This window comes from Heptranchias perlo, chromosome 1 (assembly GCF_035084215.1).
Source record: "Heptranchias perlo isolate sHepPer1 chromosome 1, sHepPer1.hap1, whole genome shotgun sequence".
Taxonomy (NCBI): Eukaryota; Metazoa; Chordata; class Chondrichthyes; order Hexanchiformes; family Hexanchidae; genus Heptranchias; species Heptranchias perlo.
The window spans coordinates 29,752,610-29,771,085 of NC_090325.1; the positions used below are offsets into that span (position 1 = coordinate 29,752,610).

The following is an 18,476-nucleotide window of genomic DNA, read 5'->3' on the forward strand; positions in this document are numbered from 1 at the left end:
CAAGAATGAACCCAAGATTCCATATAAAATGAAAATTGTTGTGATATAAGCCCAATTTGTTTTGCCTCTGAAACAAATTCACTGCTTTACCAGCTAATCTAAGCTGAGGCAACACTGGGCATTGCAGTGCCTCCAGGCCAAGAAGGAGAAAAATGGGTCAGAACTCTCATTCCTGATTAATGCCTAGTGACCCCTAAAGGACGTGTGTTGAATGGAAAGGGTCAGGTTTGACAGCCCCCTCTCTGCAATAAAGGAGCCCACTGAAACTTACTTTTCAGCCTGTAGCATGAACTTTGGCCACTTGGGTGAGGCACCAAAGGGTTGCAGCCTCCTGTTGTACTGTACTCTGGCATGAAATCAAAGGGATAACTAGTAAGGTGGTGCATCAGAGTGGTACAAGGCATGATAGTCTACGTGATGAGTTACTGTGAGGAGACTGAGCAGTGGCCGGGTGCTTTGCCGGGTGGATGGGAAAATCTGAAGAATCAACTTTTGCATCTCGTGGTAACTGGCATAAGAGTGACATTAGCAGAAGCATCTCACTTTTCTAATTTGAGACCTTCTCTTCTTTCACAATATCACTGTCATTCAACTACTTAATACAATCAAGGTGATGTGTTGTCCAGGTGCATCTGTTATCTTAAAAGTGCCAGCCTGGGCATAGTGGGGTAGCACTCTGGCCTCTGAGTCAAAAAATCATTGTTTCAAGCGTCTCTTCAGAACTTGAGCACACAATGTTGGCTGACACTCCAGTGCAGTACTGAGGGAAGAATGCACTGTTGGAGGTGACTCCATTTGGGTCAGCTGTTACATTGAGATCCCATCTGCACTCTCAGATGGACGTAAAAGATTCCATGGCACAATCACTCTCTTTCTCTCTATCTCGTGCTCTCTCTAATGAAAACACCTTGATTCTGTGGTACTGAAATTCAGAATATAATGGATAAGTCACTGTTTTCCAGGAGGAGGCAGTTGAGAAATTGGATAGATTAAAAATAGATAGAGAAGAAACTTAAAATGTTGGCAGCGCTCAAAGTAGAAAAGTCATGTGGATGGGATGCATCCTAGGTTGCTGAGGAAGTAAGGATGGAAATTGTGGAGGCTCGAGCCACAATCTTCCAATCCTCCTTTAGATAAAGGAGTGGTGCCAGAGGACTGGAGGATTGCAAATATTATACCCCTGTAATTGCTGGGTTTATCCCTCTTCCCTTGTTCAAAAAAGGGGAGAGGGATAAACCCAGCAATTACAGGCCAGTCAGCCTAACGTTGGTGGTGGGAAAACTTTTAGGGACAATAATCTGGGAGAAAATTAATTGGCACTTGGAAAAATATGGGTTAATAAATGAAAGCCAGCACGGATTTGTTAACGGCAAATTGTGTTTGATTAACTTGACTTGAGTTCTTTGAAGTAACGGAGAGGGTTGATGAGGATAGTGGGATTGATGTGTATATGGACTTTCAAAAGGTGTTTGATAAAGTAATACGTAATAAACTTATTAGCAAAATTGAAGCCCATGGGATTAAAGGGGCAGTGGCTGTGTGGATATGAAATTGGCAAAGGGACAGAAAACAGAGTAGTGGTGAACGGTTGTTTTTCAGACTGGAGGGAAATACAGTGGTGTCCCCCAAGGGTCGGTATTAGGACCACTGATCTTTTTGATATATATTAATGACCTGGACTTGGGGATAATTTCAAAGTTTTCAGATGACAGAAGACTCGGAAATATAGTAAACAGTGAGGAGGATAGTAACAGGCTTCAGGAGGACAAGGACAGGCTGGTGAAATGGGCAGACACATGGCAGATGAAATTTAACGTGGAGAAGTATGAACTGATTCATTTTGGTAGGAAGGATAAGGAGAGATAATATAAACTAAATGGTACAATTTTAAAGGCGGTGCAGGAACAGAGAGACTTGAGGGTGTACGAACACAAATCTTTGAAGCTGGCAGGACAAGTTAAGGCTGTTAAAAAGGCATATGGGATTCTTGGATTTATAAACACAGGCATAGAGTACAAAAGCAAGAAGTTGTGCTAAACCTTTATAAAACATTGGTTAGGCCCCAGCTGGAGTATTGGGCAGCATTTTAGCACCCGCTATTGGGTGCGTTCCTGGCGGGGGGGCCCCGAAAATCGTGAAATCCCGGAGCGGGACCGGAGCCCGCCTCGAACCCGTGCACTTCCGGGTTCCCCGCTGACGCACCGGCGTGCGCGCGCAGCCCCCGCTGGTGGGAATCCCGCAGGCAATTAAAGCCAGCGGGATGCCAATTGAAAGCATTTATTTAGGTATTTCAGGTCATTAACTGACCTAATTAAGGGATTATGTGAGGAGGGGTGGGATTTTAGAGCAAACTGGGACTGTTTCCCACACTGGGGGAAACACTCCCAGTTCAAATGGACCTGTTGCAGCCATCAGCCTGTGGCAGCTGCAAAGGTCCATTTGACAGGTGGAGGGGGAGACCCTCACTCATTGCAGGAGGCCACTCTGTCACTTGGGACAAAGTTTGGCCTCCACCACCCTCCTCCTGACAATCAAAGTCACCAACTTGCACACTTACCCAGGTGTCCAGACACATGTACCTACCTTGCGGACCCCCTCAGATGTACATCTTCCGGATGGGGGCCGCCGTAGCTGCAGTCATGACCTCCTCGGAGGGCGAACAGCATCACCATCCACGCCGTCCATCTCTGACACGTGGAGCTCCACAACAGAGTGCTGTGACACATCCACCTGCACAGCAGGAGGGAGGGCAACCGCAGAGAGAGATGCGTCGCAGAGGGCACTATCCTCGCCACAGGGTCCACAGACCGAGGCTCAGCTTCCTGGACCTCTCTGAGCAGCAGTGCACACAGAGGCTCAGAGTTACTCGACATGTAGTCGTGGACATCTGCAGCCTCCTTCATGCCGAGCTGCTCCCGGCTGGCCCGAGCACCATCTTCTTACCTGTCGCTGTCAAAGTCACCACTGCCCTCAACAACCTCTCCTCCGCATCCTTCCAGGGTGCAACCGGGGACATCGCCGACGTCTCTCAGCCGTCTGCAGAAAAGAGCCCTGCAAATACACCTACACCCACTCTGCAGTGACACAATGGGTGGCATCAGTTGTGGGTCTTCATAGTGATCCTCAGGAAAGGGCATTATTGCACAGACCAGACAAGATTCGCGAAGAAATGGCAGTAGTGGTGCCAATATAATATGTGATGTGAGTTGGTCAGAAATTAAATATAAGTAACAACCATGACAAACCCTCAAACACCCTTGTGCATCCCCTTCATACTCACGACACGTTTGCCTTACGCTGCCTACTGCACATATGTGATGTATGCCCTGTGGCTGCAGCACAGGTAGTGGCAGGTTGAGTGAGGCTGGCCATGAAAGAGATGCATGAGAGGGTGAGTACGAGATAGAGCCATGAGATTGTATGAGGATTGGCGAGGTGAGTAGGTGCAGGTACGATGAGGATGAGGGTTGAGTGGGTATGAGGGGTGATGCGACAGAGTAGTGTTGGCAGTGCAGAAGGAGATGTGGGTTGGGGGCGGTGATGTGGCAGACGGAGTGTAGGGGAATGAGTAAGTGTACTCACTTTGGCTGACCTACTTGGGTCATTGGAGCGCCTCCTGCACTGTATGCAGGTGGGCGATATGTTGGTGGTGCAGGTGACCTCCTCTGCCACCTCGAGCCAGGCCTTCCTGGTGGCAGAGGCAGGCCGCTTCCTCCCGCCTGCCGGGGGGAAGATCTCTGTCCTCCCCCTCCTCCTCACCCCATGTATTGATACCTGGAGTGAGGCATCATTAAACTGGGAGCAGCCTTCCCCCTGGGCTGCTCCATGCTGTGATTTTTTCTGTTTGTTGCAGCATCAGTCAGTGGAGGACTGCCCCTTTAAATAGAGCTCCTCCAGCTGACAGATCTTACTGCGCATGCGCAGTCCGCCCGACGCGCAGATCAGTGGTGGGGAACCCGGAGGAGCAGGTAAGTGGATCCAATTAGTGGATTGTATGCTACAATCGCGCGGGGAGCTGACTAATTTCACCGGGCGGGTTACCCACGCGCCCGATAGCCCCCCCGCCGAGAACCCGCAGCCCTGCTAACATCGGGCCCATTGTGTCCAATTCTGGGCACCACACTTTAGGAAGGATGTCCAGGACTTGGAGAGAGTGCAGAGGCGGTTTACTAGAATGGTACCAGGGATGCGGGACTACAGTTATGTGGAGAGACTAGAGAAGCTGGGATTGTTCTCCTTTTAGAGTGGAAAAGGTTAAGAGGAGATTTGATAAAGGAGTTCAAAATCATGAAGGGTTTTGATGGAGTATATGAGGCAAAACTGTTTCCAGTGGCAAATGGGTTGGTAACCAGAGGACACAGATTTAAGGTAATTGGCAAAAGAACCAGAGGCGAAATCAGGGGAAATAAATTTACACAGCAAGTTGTTATGATCTGGAATGCAATGCCTGAAAGGACGGTGGAAGCAGATTAAGTAGTAACTTGCAAAAGTGAATTAGATAAATACTGGAAGGGGGGAAATTTACAGGGCTATGAGGAAAGAGCAGGGGAGTGGGACTAATTGGATAGCTCTTTCAAAAGCCAGCACAGGCACGATGGGCCGAAAGGCCTCCTCCTTTGCTGTACCATTCTATGACTCTTCCATTGCTATCTGTTGCATCTATATTTCATTTGTCCATAGATCTTTGATGCCATCATGAATTTCAAGAAGGAGGAGACTGCAAAATTGATTGAGAAGCTGGATATCAAGCTGGACTCTGAAGATAAAGAGAAGGAAGGCAAACCTTTGCTAAAGGTAATCTCCATAATATCGTCTATCTCCGGCCCTGCCTCAGCCCATCTGCTGCTGAAACCCTCATCCATGCTTTTGGTACTTCCAGACTCAATTATTCCAATGCTCTACTAGTTGGCCTCCCATCTACCACCCTCCTTAAACTTTTTTTTTATTTGTTCATGGGATGTGGGCGTCGCTGGCGAGGCCGGCATTTATTGTCCATCCCTAATTGCCCTTGAGAAGGTGGTGGTGAGCTGCCTTCTTGAACCGCTGCAGTCCGTGTGGTGAAGGTTCTCCCACAATGCTGTTAGGAAGGGAGTTCCAGGATTTTAACCCAGCGACGATGAAGGAACGGCGTTATATTTCCAAGTCGGGATGGTGTGTGACTTGGAGGGAAACGTGCAGGTGGTGTTAATCCCATGTGCCTGCTGCCCTTGTCCTTTTAGGTGATAGAGGTGCTGTCGAAGAAGCCTTGGCAAGTTGCTGCAGTGCATCCTGTGGATGGTACATACTGCAGCCACAGTGCGCCAGTGGTGAAGGGAGTGAATGTTTAGGGTGGTGGATGGGGTGCCAGTCAAGCGGGCTGCTTTGTCCTGGATGGTGTTGAGCTTCTTGAGTGTTGTTGGAGCTGCACTCATCCAGGCAAGTGGAGAGTATTCCATCACGCAACTGACTTGTGCCTTGTAGATGGTGGAAAGGCTTTGGGGAGTCAGGAGGTGAGTCACTCGCCGCAGAATACCCAGCCTCTGACCTGCTTTTGTAGCCACAGTATTTATGTGGCTGGTCCAGTTAAGTTTCTGGTCAATGGTGACCCCCAGGATGTTAATGGTGGGGGATTCGGCAATGGTAATGCCGTTGAATGTCAAGGGGAGGTGGTTAGGCTCTCTCTTGTTGGAGATGGTCGTTGCCTGACACTTGTCTAGCGCAAATGTTACTTGCCACTTATGAGCCCAAGCCTGGATGTTGTCCAGGTCTTGCTGTATGCGGGCTCGGACTGCTTCATTATCTGAGGGGTTGCGAATGGAACTGAACACTGTGCAATCATCAGCGAACGTCCCCATTTCTGACCTTATGTTGGAGGGAAGGTCATTGATGAAGCAGCTGAAGATGGTTGGGCCTAGCAGCAATGTCCTGGGGCTGAGATGATTGACCTCCAACTTAACCTCATCCAAAACTTTGCTGCCTTTATCCTAACGCACACTAAGTCCCATTCATCCATCACCCCTGTGCTCATTGACCTACGTCTGCTCCCTGTCCAGCAATGCCTTGATTTTAAAGTACTCATCCTCGCAATCCCTATCCATGTAACCTACTCCACCTCTACAATCCTCTGAGAATTCAGCCTTCCTCCAACTCTGACCTTTTGTGCATCCCCCACTTCCTTCGCGCCACCATTGGCGGCCATGCCTTCAGCCGTGTAGGCCCTAATTCTGGAATTCGTCCCTGAACCGCTCCATCTCTCCCCTCCATAATTTCAGTTTGAGTAGTTGAATCCTAGATGTGAAGACAACAGATAAGTTAACATCTTGGGTGTTAACCTGTCATCGGAACTGATTTGTTCTCTCCGCTAATGTTGACTGATCTCCTGCATGTTTCCAGTATTTTTTGTTTTTGTTTGATTTCTGGCATCTTTAGTTTTTTTGCTTTATTTTTTAATCGTGGATGTGTTTTGGGGGGGGGAAAAGTGAAGTTAAATATTGTTTTTGGTTACCCAGGCTGTGATGCGCCGTTGGTTGCCCGCAGGAGAAGCCCTTCTGCAGATGATTACCATCCATTTACCTTCACCAGTCACAGCTCAGAGATATCGTTGTGAGCTCCTCTATGAAGGACCACCTGATGATGAAGCTGCTATGGGTAAGCAGTGCCCCAAAAGTTTGCTATAAAATAAATCTTTGTGTAAAAGATTGAAAGGCGTTGAAGTAGATAAGCATTCCAACTAACACCCTTTTTGTTCTCCTACCTCAATTTTATTTTTTTGTTTAAGCAACAAGATCAGTTACTTTGGAAAGGCTATTGAGCTGGACAATTTCTACTAAAGGCTGTTAGGCTTATTTGTCCCCTAGCTTTGTGAGTAATTAATACCCTTTGTCCTTTGTAGCATATGTCTTTTTTAATATAAGGACGCTGAATCCCTTTAAGTCTGAGGAATGGGTTGTATTTTTATGCACAATGTAAAGACTAACTACTGAGATTGATTTATAGCCTTCAACCCTTCAATCAGACAAAGAAAGCAGTTCCACCCCCTCTCCCATGTAAAGGCCAACTTTAAAATTAAAAGCACCATCAGCATTCTCTGAAAACCTTGAGCATATTTCCTGGTTATAGAACCTGCCAGGAGCAAGAAGATTCTGAGTGGGTGTAAAAACAAAAGAATATCATCATATAGATTAAAGGAAAACAATTCCGGAAATTAATAGAACTGGGTGATACAGTGAGGTAATCATAATAGTCTGCAATCCAAAAGTTAGTTCATTGTGTCAAACACTTAACACAGATGTGATAAAGCCACTATGCAAGAGTTTTGAATTTTCTTTTACCTCACCTAGGATTGATAAAATGAGCAGAAAGAATCGTACAGTTTAACGTAACAATGTGAGGTGGTACACTTTGGATGCAAAAATGGCAATGTGGTCTAAATGGGGAAGCCCTGGAGGAGAAGGTGAATAAAGGGATTGAAGAGTCCATTTACATATGTACATTAAAAGTTTTCTTGCTAGTTTCAAAAAAAATAATCAAAAAGTTGATGGGATGCTGGCCTCATCACAAAGTTTAGAATATAAAAGTAAGGAAGTACTACTGTAGTTTATTCAGAGCGCTAATAAGACCTCATTTGGAGTAGTGTTCAGTTTTGGGCACCCTATCTTCGAATCAATATGATGGCCTTGGATAAAGTCCAGTGACCAGTCATCAGATTGTACCTGAGATGAAGAGACTTCTCTATGATGAGAGACTGGGTCAGTTTTGGGTTATATTCCCTGGAGATGACATTATGATTGATCTGACTGAGATATTTGAAAAGAAACTGGAGGGGTTTGGCAGGGTAGAAAAGGAATCGCTCTCTCTTCTAATGGTACAATTAAGGCAAAGGGGAATCATCTTAAAATTTCAACTAAAGCCAATTAAAATGAAATTCAGACAACCTTCCTTCACATAAAGTGTTGTCAGAATATGGAATGCCCATCAGTTATGCTGTTTAAAAGGAGGAAGTTACTTGGAAGTAAAGATATTAAGAGATATGGAGGTAGGTCAGGAAATTGGGATTAAAAAGACTGAGTCACCATGGCTAACATAATGGCAAAGCAAGCTCAATTGGATAAATGGCCTATTCCTGTTCCTAGGTTTCCCATGTTTGAAATTGATCTTGCTTGATGGTGAATGTTGTCTTATTCTTCTGCCATAAGGCCCAGCGATGAAAAGTATTTGATGGATTTTCAACCTTTCCTAGTAGGCAGTGCCCATAAATTTAGCAGAAGATGGCCCTTCATTTCACTTTTCTTTTTTTTTTAATCTGTACTTATGCCACATACCGTTTCTTGATGGTGAACAGTGAGTCTGCACCTGGGACATTGGCGTTGCTGTTTTTAGATGTGTGAGTAGTAGTCTTGGGTGATGGGTTTTTCTGCCCTTCACTGTGCAAGTACCCAGCCTCCTTTCTGCACTTCAGGCAAGCTGTTCCAGTACAGCTAGAACACTGCATCTACCCGACAAAGTGGAAAATTGCCCAGGTATGTCCTGTCCACAAAAAGCAGGACAAATCCAATCCGACTAATTGCCGCCCCATCAGTCTATTCTTAATCATCAGCAAAGTGATGGAAGGTGTCATCGACAGGGTTATCAGGCAGCACTTACCAATAACCTGCTCACTGATGCTTAGTTTGGGTTCCGCCAGAACCACTCAGCTTCAGGCCTCATTACAGCCTTGGTCCAAACATGGACAAAAGAGCTGAATTCCAGAGATGAGGAGAGTGATTGCCCTTGACATCAAGGCAGCATTTAACCGATTGTGGCATCAAGGAGCCCTAGTAAAATTGAAGTCAATGGGAATCCGGGGGAAAACTCTCCATTGGCTGGACTCATACCTAGCAAAAAAGATGGTAATGGTTGTTGGAGGCCAATCATCTCAGCCCCAGGACATTGCTGCAGGAGTTCCTCAGGGCAGTATCCTAGACCCAACCATCTTCAGCTGCTTCATCGATGACCTTCCCTCCATCATAAGGTCAGAAATGGGGATGTTTGCTGATGATTGCACAGTGTTCAGTTCCATTCGCAACCCTTCAGATAACGAAGCAGTCCGTGCCCTCATGCAGCAAGACCTGGGCAACATCCAGGCTTGGGCTGATGTCTGGCGCGAATGTTACTTGCCACATAAGTGCCAGGCAATGACCATCTCCAACGAGAGAAAGTCTAACCACCTCCCCATGACATTCAATGGCACTAACATCGCCAAAACCCCCACCATCAACATCTGGGGGGAAGGGGGGGATCATCATCGACCAGAAACTTAACTGAATCAGCCACATAAATACTGTGGCTACAAGAGCAGGTCAAAGGCTGGGTATTCTGTGGCAAGTGACTCACCTCCTGACTCCCCAAAGCCTTTCCACCATCTACAAGGCACAAGTCAGGAGTGTGATGGAATACTCTCCACTTGCCTGGATGAGTGCAGCTCCAACAACACTCAAGAAGCTCCACACCATCCAGGACATAGCCCGCTTGATTGGCACCCCATCCACCACCTTAAACATTCACTCCCTTCACCACCAGTGCACAGTGGCTGCAGTGTGTACCATCCACAAGATGCACTGCAGCAACTCGCCAGGGCTTCTTCGACAGCACCTCCCGAACCCGCGACCTCTGCCACCTAGAAGGACAAGGACAGCAGGCGCATGGGAACACCTGCACCTCCCCCTTCAAGTCGCACACCATCCCGACTTGGAAATATATCGACGTTCCTTCATAGTCGCTTGGTCAAAATCCTGGAACTCTCTACCTAACAGCACTGTGGGAGTACCTTCATCATGTGGACTGCAACGGTTCAAGAAGGCAGTTCACCAGCACCTTCTTAAGGGCAATTAGGGATAGGCAATAAATGATGGCCTTGCCAGCGAGGCCCACACCCCATGAATGAATTTTTTAACACACTTAGCTGCTGGCAGCATTGGTGACAAATGTAGGTGAATGGCCAAGGTTTATAGTGGAGGCTGTCACTGAGGTTTAAAAGTGTAGTGTAGAGATTGAGTTCTGGAAATAATTAATAGGTGGCACCATACGAGATTTAAAAATATGTTAAAATGAAGGGAAAGTAAGGAGAGGTATGGGGCGTTTATGGTCTTTAGATTGAATGAGTGGGAATAGGAGATTGTGTCTATTTCAAAAGCTGCTAGAATGGTGTATTTGACGAGAGGAGAAAAATTCAGGGAGTGGTGAAGAAAGTATCAACTAAAAGGGAGATGAAAAAAGTTGCAAATGGATGTTGGAGGCTAAATGTGATCAGCTGACTGACTTTGTTTATATATCCAGGAGTACGAGCAAGGTGTTAAAAGATCATCTTCAGATATGGGACAGTTCAGACCGTGGGCTTGGCCCTTCTTTGGAGAATTATTGAAAATTGAGGTTGAAAGAGAAATCCAAATTTTGTGGAATCAACTTCAGTAATAACGATTTGGAGTAGTGGTCAAAAGTGTCAGTTCATGAAGGTCTATGTGTGCAGCCATCAGTGGCCGAGTGGTAATTAATGGCCTCTTGTGAGATTTCAATTCTTTTAAAGACATGATTTTCATTGCCCCATTAGTGGTTGTGAAGGTGAGCAAGATGTAGTGTTCAGCCATTGAGTTGCAAGAAGAATGAAGGCTGTAAGCACTGAGCACGTAGAAAGTTGTTGACCATAGAATTTGAATCTTCGGCAAAAGATTGGATAGTGTTGGAATGTTGTGTGGCGATCATTTAGGGACCGTGATAAAGGGACAGAGCCTGACGATGCCTGTGCTAATGGAAGGTATGTCCGAGGATGAGCCATCAACCTACAATGTAGGTAATTTGAGAGGAAACTGGATAGCCATGACCCAATAATTCTGTTGGAAGACCATATCATGGTAACTTGTTTCATTCCTATAGTGCACCTGGTGTGGTACCGAGCCATGCAGAACAAAACAATAACAAAAACAACTTGCATTTATATAGTGCCTTTTAATGTAGAAAAACATCGCAAAGTGCTTCACAGAAACATAATCAGACAAAAATGGACACCAAGCCCAGAAGGAGATACTAGAAGGTGTGATTTAAAGAAGACTACAGATTCACTCTCTGGTCTGTCCCAAGATAGCTGATCTCAGCCAGGGCAGGATTTGGACCAATGCAGTTGGTTTCAGGATCCCTGGACTAACGATGGGAAAAACTGAGAGTGTTCCCACTCCTGATTGCTATCCAGTAACTTCTTGCTAGAATGTGCAAAAATATGGACAATTGTGCTCAGCTTTGATGACCGCAATGGTCAGATAAGCTGTCAACGTTTGCTAACCAGCCTCAGAATAAGAAATGACCATTTGTTAAAAATATTGAAGAGCTGTTAATATCTCTGGAACCATGCCCAAGATGAACTGATGTCTTCATGATTAGTGGAACAGGGTTCTGTATGCTGGTGATCGTGGAGTTGGTCAGATTTTCAAATTAATGGACAATTTGGTGCTCTGCTTTTGTCATACTCTTTGACAAATATTGCAGTAGGGGAGAGAACTAATAATAAATCAGGGGAACTAGAAAGACAGATCAAAGGAAAAGTTTTAAAGTATTTTTCTTCATGGCCTAGTCTCAGACAAAGCCTATTGTTTCCTACAGGTATTAAGAACTGTGACCCCAAGGCTCCACTGATGATGTACATCTCTAAAATGGTACCCACAACAGACAAGGGGCGCTTTTATGCCTTTGGCCGTGTATTTTCTGGCGTTGTATCGACCGGTCAGAAAGTGCGCATCATGGGACCCAACTACACACCAGGCAAGAAGGAAGACCTTTATCTGAAACCTATTCAGAGGTTTGTGATTACATAGAGGATATGGGGTGGTTAAGTTAAAACCCTACTACCACGTGTCATATAGATCAGGTACTAGTGTATTGAGATAAAATGACCGTTCATTCCGAATCATGGAACCGGATAGAAACTGGTCCATTTGAAACAGAAGACCACAGACCATTAGTATGACCCAAGTTATAGACATTTCACTGAAACCATTGTATATCTTGTGTGTTTAAATTGCATAAGCAGTGTAACCTTGATCTACGAATCATAATTTGTAATGATCACTCACTTATTACAGTCAAGGACTTTTGCATGGTAAGAGAGGTTGGAGGTGGGGTGGTAGTTTGCTAGGACAGAGGGATCAAGGGAAGGTTTTTTGAGGGCAAGAGTGTTGACTGTTCAAAGGGAGGGGGACAGTGCTTGAGGAGAGGGAACCACTTGTAGTATCAGCCAGCATAGGGACCACGAAGGGAAACTAGGTGCTCAGTATAGTTGGAATGGGGTTGAGGGAGCAGAAAGTGGGCTTGACGGACAAGATACATACATACGATCAATGACTGACAGCAAAAAACCACTAGTCCATCCAGCCTGTCCCACACAATTGTGATACCTTGTGCATCACAATATATATACTCTCTACCCCAGCCCAAACCATGTGATCCCAAGAGATGAGGGCATGGGAACAAAATAAGAACACTAATTTTTATAGTGCTAACTTTATGAGCATCACATCGAGCAATGGTGGTGAGTACTGAGTGGTGCTCCTCAGTAATGCAGAACACTTCTTGAAACACAGGATTGCTACTTTCTGCTAGAGATCGTTTGGGCTACTCCATACAGATCATAATGGGCTTTGAGAGCGCCATTTATGTATTGCTGCAGAATGAAGCCACAGTATGAATGTAATTTGCTAAAATCTTCATTTGAAGACCGTACCCTTGGAATCTGAACATTGTATGCCCAAACCTCGTGTCAATGCAGTTCTTCTGTTAACTAAATCCAGGGCTCTTACAATTCTGTGGCACTTCAAGGCCAGTTTCTGTGGCAAGAAATGTAGAATCTTCCTGACCACTGAAGGAAGAGAGGTAAAATTCAACTTTGGCAGGGTTGCAAAAAGTGGATCGGCTGCCTGATTTTCCTTTCCATTGAAGTCGATAGAAAGAAATAACGGGCGGCTGATCTGATACCGCCCGTTTTGTATTCCTGCTGAAGTTGAATTTTATCCTCAGTCTTGTCTGAATAAAGGCTTTGGGGCAGTAAACACTAAATCACATTGAGTGGCCAATAGCTGGCAGTCAGAAGGATTCTGTTCCAACAAGGACCTGGTCCCCATTGTCAATTTTATTTTTTTTAAAAACAGGGTCACCAACTCTTTATTCATGGCACTTGTTTATTTTGGATCATGGGGGATCTGATGTCTGCCCCCAGAATATTGGATGGGGTTTTAATGTTGTAAACACAGGACGCTCACCCACAAAAATGTTTTTTTTTGTGTTCCAAAATAAGCAAGCATCAATGTAAAAGCACTTTCTATTGCCCTTTTTGTAAAGATCCTGTTTCTTCTGTTGGGCTGCCGCTCAGTATGCATGTTGGCTGTTCTTACATTTGTCAATTGTATTGATTACAAGTACAGTCCCAGCCATGGTGCCCAAAGCAGAGGGGTGGGGGGAAATGGGAAATTCTAGAAGGGAAAGTCCATGGTAGGAGAGAATTTCTGCGGCAGCAAAATCATACAAGCCTTCGGCTCTGACTATATATGATCTGATCGCTTATCAATGATGCCTGTATCAGATCTGTATATGAATTATACGGGCTATTATGAAAGTATAAAGTATTTAATATTCATATAAAAGGTTGCGCAATAGACTTTTTTTTTCTTTGTGCTAGTTTAAATAGTGATGTAGAAATATCTGAATGCTAAGCTGAATTATTTGACTGCAGAACCATTCTGATGATGGGCCGTTATGTTGAGCCAATTGAGGATGTCCCATGCGGTAACATCGTAGGTCTGGTCGGTGTTGATCAATTTCTTGTAAAGACCGGTACCATCACCACCTATGATCAGGCTCACAATATGAGAGTGATGAAGTTCAGTGTTAGCCCTGTCGTACGAGTTGCTGTTGAGGCCAAGAACCCAGCTGACCTGCCCAAGTTGGTGGAAGGTCTGAAACGTTTGGCGAAATCTGATCCTATGGTTCAGGTAGGATTGTTTCTCTACCAATCAAACTAGCAAAACTGGCTTGTTCTCACACTTTAAGCCTAGAATTGAAAAACATCGGACCATTTGCATTTGGCTCCTATGGAATATGTACAGGATGATTAATAGCACTGGCCCAGTGTCTAAATCTTGTAAAATGCTGTCTTTTTGCTGTACGATACAAAGCCACATAGAAGAACTTGCCAAGTAAAAGAAGAACAGTTGATAATGGATTTTACAGTCTGAATAGAAAATCTTGGGAGCTATAAAATCCAAAAGGTATTAATATTTTCACAGTTTCTGACCCTTAAATTTAGCGCTATGTCTTGAGGACTGGATTTTGTGCAGTAATTATCCAGTGTGAAGGCTGTTGCACATTCAGGAGAGTCAGATGAGGATTATAAACTATTCAAACTTCACTCGCAATTTCAGATGAATTACAAACTGTTGAATGTACAGTTCTGCACTTTTTTGGCACTGATGTAATAATAACTTAAATGTTTAGATTTCAAGTACATCTTCTGACAACTGATCCTCCCCCCACCACATTCTTTCTCAAATGGGTGTGAGACTCACTTGTTAGCTTAAAATTACACTGCAAACACCCAATTCTAAACTTCATTACAGTTTACTCTAACAATCCCCTCATTTTTAATCTCAAATTTTTGAAAAACTTAAATGAGAACAGTGACTGCTTTGAAAAAAGTAGTTCAGGAAACTACAATATATGTTATAACTGTCAGAGTTCAGTTAGGTCTGAGATTCCTCCTGAAGTACTCTGGAATTTTCAGAGCTTGTTATTAGATAATTGAGAACCAACGTGGTATTTCAGTATCTCAAATACTGTGAATCTCAGCACAGATCGAATATTGTTTACAATTTAGTCTCATTTAACAATGAAGTATGCAGAAACTTGCATCTTGGTTGACTATACTTCCAATTAGGAAGAATGGGGAGAAAGCAACATTGAAAGAATGAGGAAATGAAGAAGAAAGTTGGGGTCAGGGGTAAATTGTTTACAGGCTACCTTCCTGGGCAGAAATTATGAATGTGTTGAACAGGTTTGGTGTGTAAGAGAAGTGTCCCCTAAATGTTTTACCAAGGAAGCAGCCTATTTGTAACAAGATTTTTGTATAGAAAATAGCTGAAATATGTTGGATTACAGTTTTGCAACAGGTACATCATGGAGTGTAAATTTGTTTCCTGATATCCAAAAAAAATGCACTGGGCCAGATGCCAAATATTTTCGGGGGGAGGGGGAGAGAGAGAGAGAGAGAGAGAGAAGGGCCACTTGTGCATCTCTTAGTGGATTAGAACAGCTTAGATCAGGGAACAAGTTCCCTGACTGTGGAGGGGGTTGATGTAAAGGATTTGAATTTCTATAACTGACTCTGATAAATCTTGTAGTGCATCATTGAAGAGTCTGGTGAACACATTGTTGCTGGTGCTGGTGAGCTGCATTTGGAAATCTGTTTGAAGGATCTGGAAGAAGACCATGCCTGCATCCCCCTCAAGGTACCTATCAAAGTGATACACATCTACATATTTAGAATCATAGAAAAGTTACAGCACGGAGTCCACGAGTCCACGCTGACTCTATGCAAGAGCAATCCAGCTAGTCCCACTCCCCCGCCCTATTGCCGTAGCCCTGCAAATTTTTTCCTTTCAAGTACTTATCCATTTCCCTTTTGAAGGCCATGATTGAATCTGCCTCCGCCACCCCTTTGGGCAGTGCATTCCAGATCCGAACCACTCGCTGTATTAAAAAAAAGTTTTTCCTCGTCACCTTTGGTTCTTCTGCCAATCACCTTAAATCCATGTCCTCCGGTTCTTGACCCTTCCTTCAATGGGAACGGTTTCTCTCTATCCACTCTGTCTGTCTAGACCCTTCATGATTTTGAATACCTCTATCAAATCTCCTTGCGTCCATCTTTGTTCCAAGGAGAACAACCCCAGCTTCTCCAGTCTATCCACGTAACTAAAGTCCCTCATCCCTGGAACCATTCTAGTAAATCTCTTCTGCACCCTCTCTAAGGCCTTCACATCTTTCCTAAAGTGCAGTGCCCAGAACTGGACACAATACTCCAGTTGTGGCCGAACCAGTATTTTATAAAGGTTCATCATGACTTCCATAATTTTGTACTCTGTGCCTCTATTTATAGAATTGTGCCCTCCAGTTTATATTGCCTCTCCTCGTTCTTCCTACCAAATGTATCGCTTTACATTTTTCTGTGTTAAATTTCATCTGCCATGTATCTGCCCATGCCATCTGTCTGTATCCTCTTGAAATCTATCACTACCCTCCTCACTGTTTACTACTCTTCCAAGTTTTGTGTCATCTCCAAATTTTGAAATTGTGCCCTGTACACCCAAGTTCAAGTCATTAATATATATCAAGAAAAGCAGTGGTCCCAGCACCGACTCCTGAGGAACACCACTGTACACCTCACTCCAGTCTGAAAAACAACCATTCACCACTACTTTGTTTCCTGTCCCTTAGCCAATTCTGTATCCATGTTGCTACTGCCGCCTTTATTCCATGGGCAGCAATCTTGATGATAAGCCTACCATGCGGTACTATATCAAACGCCTTTTGAAAGTCCATATACATGACATCAACTGCATTGCCCTCATTTACCCTCTCTGTTACCTCATCAAAAAACTCTATTAAGTTAGGTAAACAAGAATTGCCTTTAACAAATCCGTGCTGGCTTTCCCTAATCAATCCATACTCATCCAAGTGACTGTTAATTCTGTTCCGGATTATTGTTTCTAAAAGTTTCCCCACCACTGAGGTTAAACTGACTGGCCTATAGTTGCTGAGTTTATCCGTACACCCTTTTTTTGAACAAGGGTGTAACATTTACAATTCTCTAGTCCTCTGCCACCACCCCTGTATCTACAGATGTTTGGAAGGTTATGGCCAGTACCTCTGCAATTTCCACCCTTCTCTCAGCAACCTAGGATGCATCCCATCCGGACCAGGTGACTTATCTACTTTACAGCTAGCCTTTCAAGTACCTATTCTTTATCAATTTTTAGCCCATCCACATATCTCAACTATATCTTCCTTTTACTGAGCCTCTTCTTTGATAAAGACAGATGCAAAGTACTCATTTAGTACCTCGGCCATCCCCTCTGCCTCCTTACGTTTACTATTTTCATGGCTGTAGAAGACTTTTGGATTCCCTTTTATGTTGACTGACAGTCTATTCTCATACTCTCTCTTTGTCCCTCTTATTTCCTTTTTCATTTCCCCTCTGAACTTTCTATATTCAGTCTGGTTCTCACTTGTATTATCAACCTGACATCTGTCATACGTCCCTTTTTTCCGTTTTATCTTGCTCTCTGTTACACCCTTGTTCTTTTGTCATCCCAGGAAGCTCTGGCTTTAGTTGCCGTACCTTTCTGCCTCGTGGGAATGTGCCTAGACTGTACTCGAACCATCTCCTCTTTAAAGGCTGTTCAATTACAGTTTTGCCTGCCAATCTTTGATTCCAATTTACCCAGGCCAGATCTGTTCTCCTCCCATTGAAATTGGCCCTCCTGCAATTGAGTATTTTTACTTTAGAGTGGTCCGTGTCCTTTTCCACAGTTATTCTAAATCTTATGATACTATGATCGCTGCTCCCTAAATGCTCCCCCATTGACACTTGGCCCGCCTCATTCCCGAGAACCAGGTCCAGCAATGCCACCTTCCTCGTTGGGCCGGAACTTTCTTGACCAGAACGCTTATCCTGAACACATTTCAAAAATTCCTCCTTCTCTTTGCCCCTTGTTATTGTTATCCCAGTCTATATTAGGATAGTTGAAGTCCCCAGTTATCACTACTCTATAGCTTTTGCAGCTCTCTGTAATTTCCCTGCAAATTTGCTGCTCTATATCCTTCCCACTAGTTGGTGGCCTATAGAATACACCCAGTAGTGTAATGGCACCTCTTTTATTTCTTAACTCTAACCAAATAGATTCTGTCCTTGACCCCTCCAGGACATCCTCTCTCTCCAGTCCTGCAATATTCTCCTCAATCACAGGTTACAGATGGTTGGGGTATGCTCTTTGAGGGAAAACAATTGAAGAAAATCTGTTATAAAAATAGATAACCGTGTGTTGTGGGTGTGGGGGGGGGGGCCCTGTATATAGATCTGTTTGAATTTTATGTAAAATCCAACATGTGTCCTGATCACAACTTATCTCTGTATGCCTCTCGTTTTAAATTGTCACATTAAGATCTCTTTGCAGTGTAACGGTGACATTCAGGACCAAAAAAGTCATAGGATATTGCAGTCTAATAATTCCACACATGCTAATACCATATTTCTACCATGTTGCTATGGGTAATGCTGAAATATTTCCACACTTTTTCAGTATCTGCACAAGTAGGAGATCATCCCAAGCCTGTGCTTGTTAACCTAATAGCTTGTTTCAAGAAGCAATGGTAAGTGTTTGGCGGCAGGTTACCCCTTCAACCAATATGAGGAGAAATCGGAAAAA

General features: G+C 44.2%; 1 protein-coding gene across 4 annotated transcripts in view; it reads left to right on the top strand.

Annotated features, from left to right (window-relative positions):
* LOC137321031 (elongation factor 2-like) overlaps window positions 1-18,476 on the top strand; it is a 43,528-nt gene that overhangs the window by 15,063 nt on the left and 9,989 nt on the right. For all 4 annotated transcript variants that reach the window (XM_067983181.1, XM_067983165.1, XM_067983175.1 and 1 more), the window contains exons 7-11: window positions 4,681-4,794; window positions 6,489-6,627; window positions 11,608-11,803; window positions 13,730-13,988; window positions 15,393-15,500. In XM_067983181.1, coding sequence (XP_067839282.1) covers window positions 4,681-4,794; window positions 6,489-6,627; window positions 11,608-11,803; window positions 13,730-13,988; window positions 15,393-15,500 — 816 coding nt within the window. The remainder of the gene's footprint in view (window positions 1-4,680; window positions 4,795-6,488; window positions 6,628-11,607; window positions 11,804-13,729; window positions 13,989-15,392; window positions 15,501-18,476) is intronic.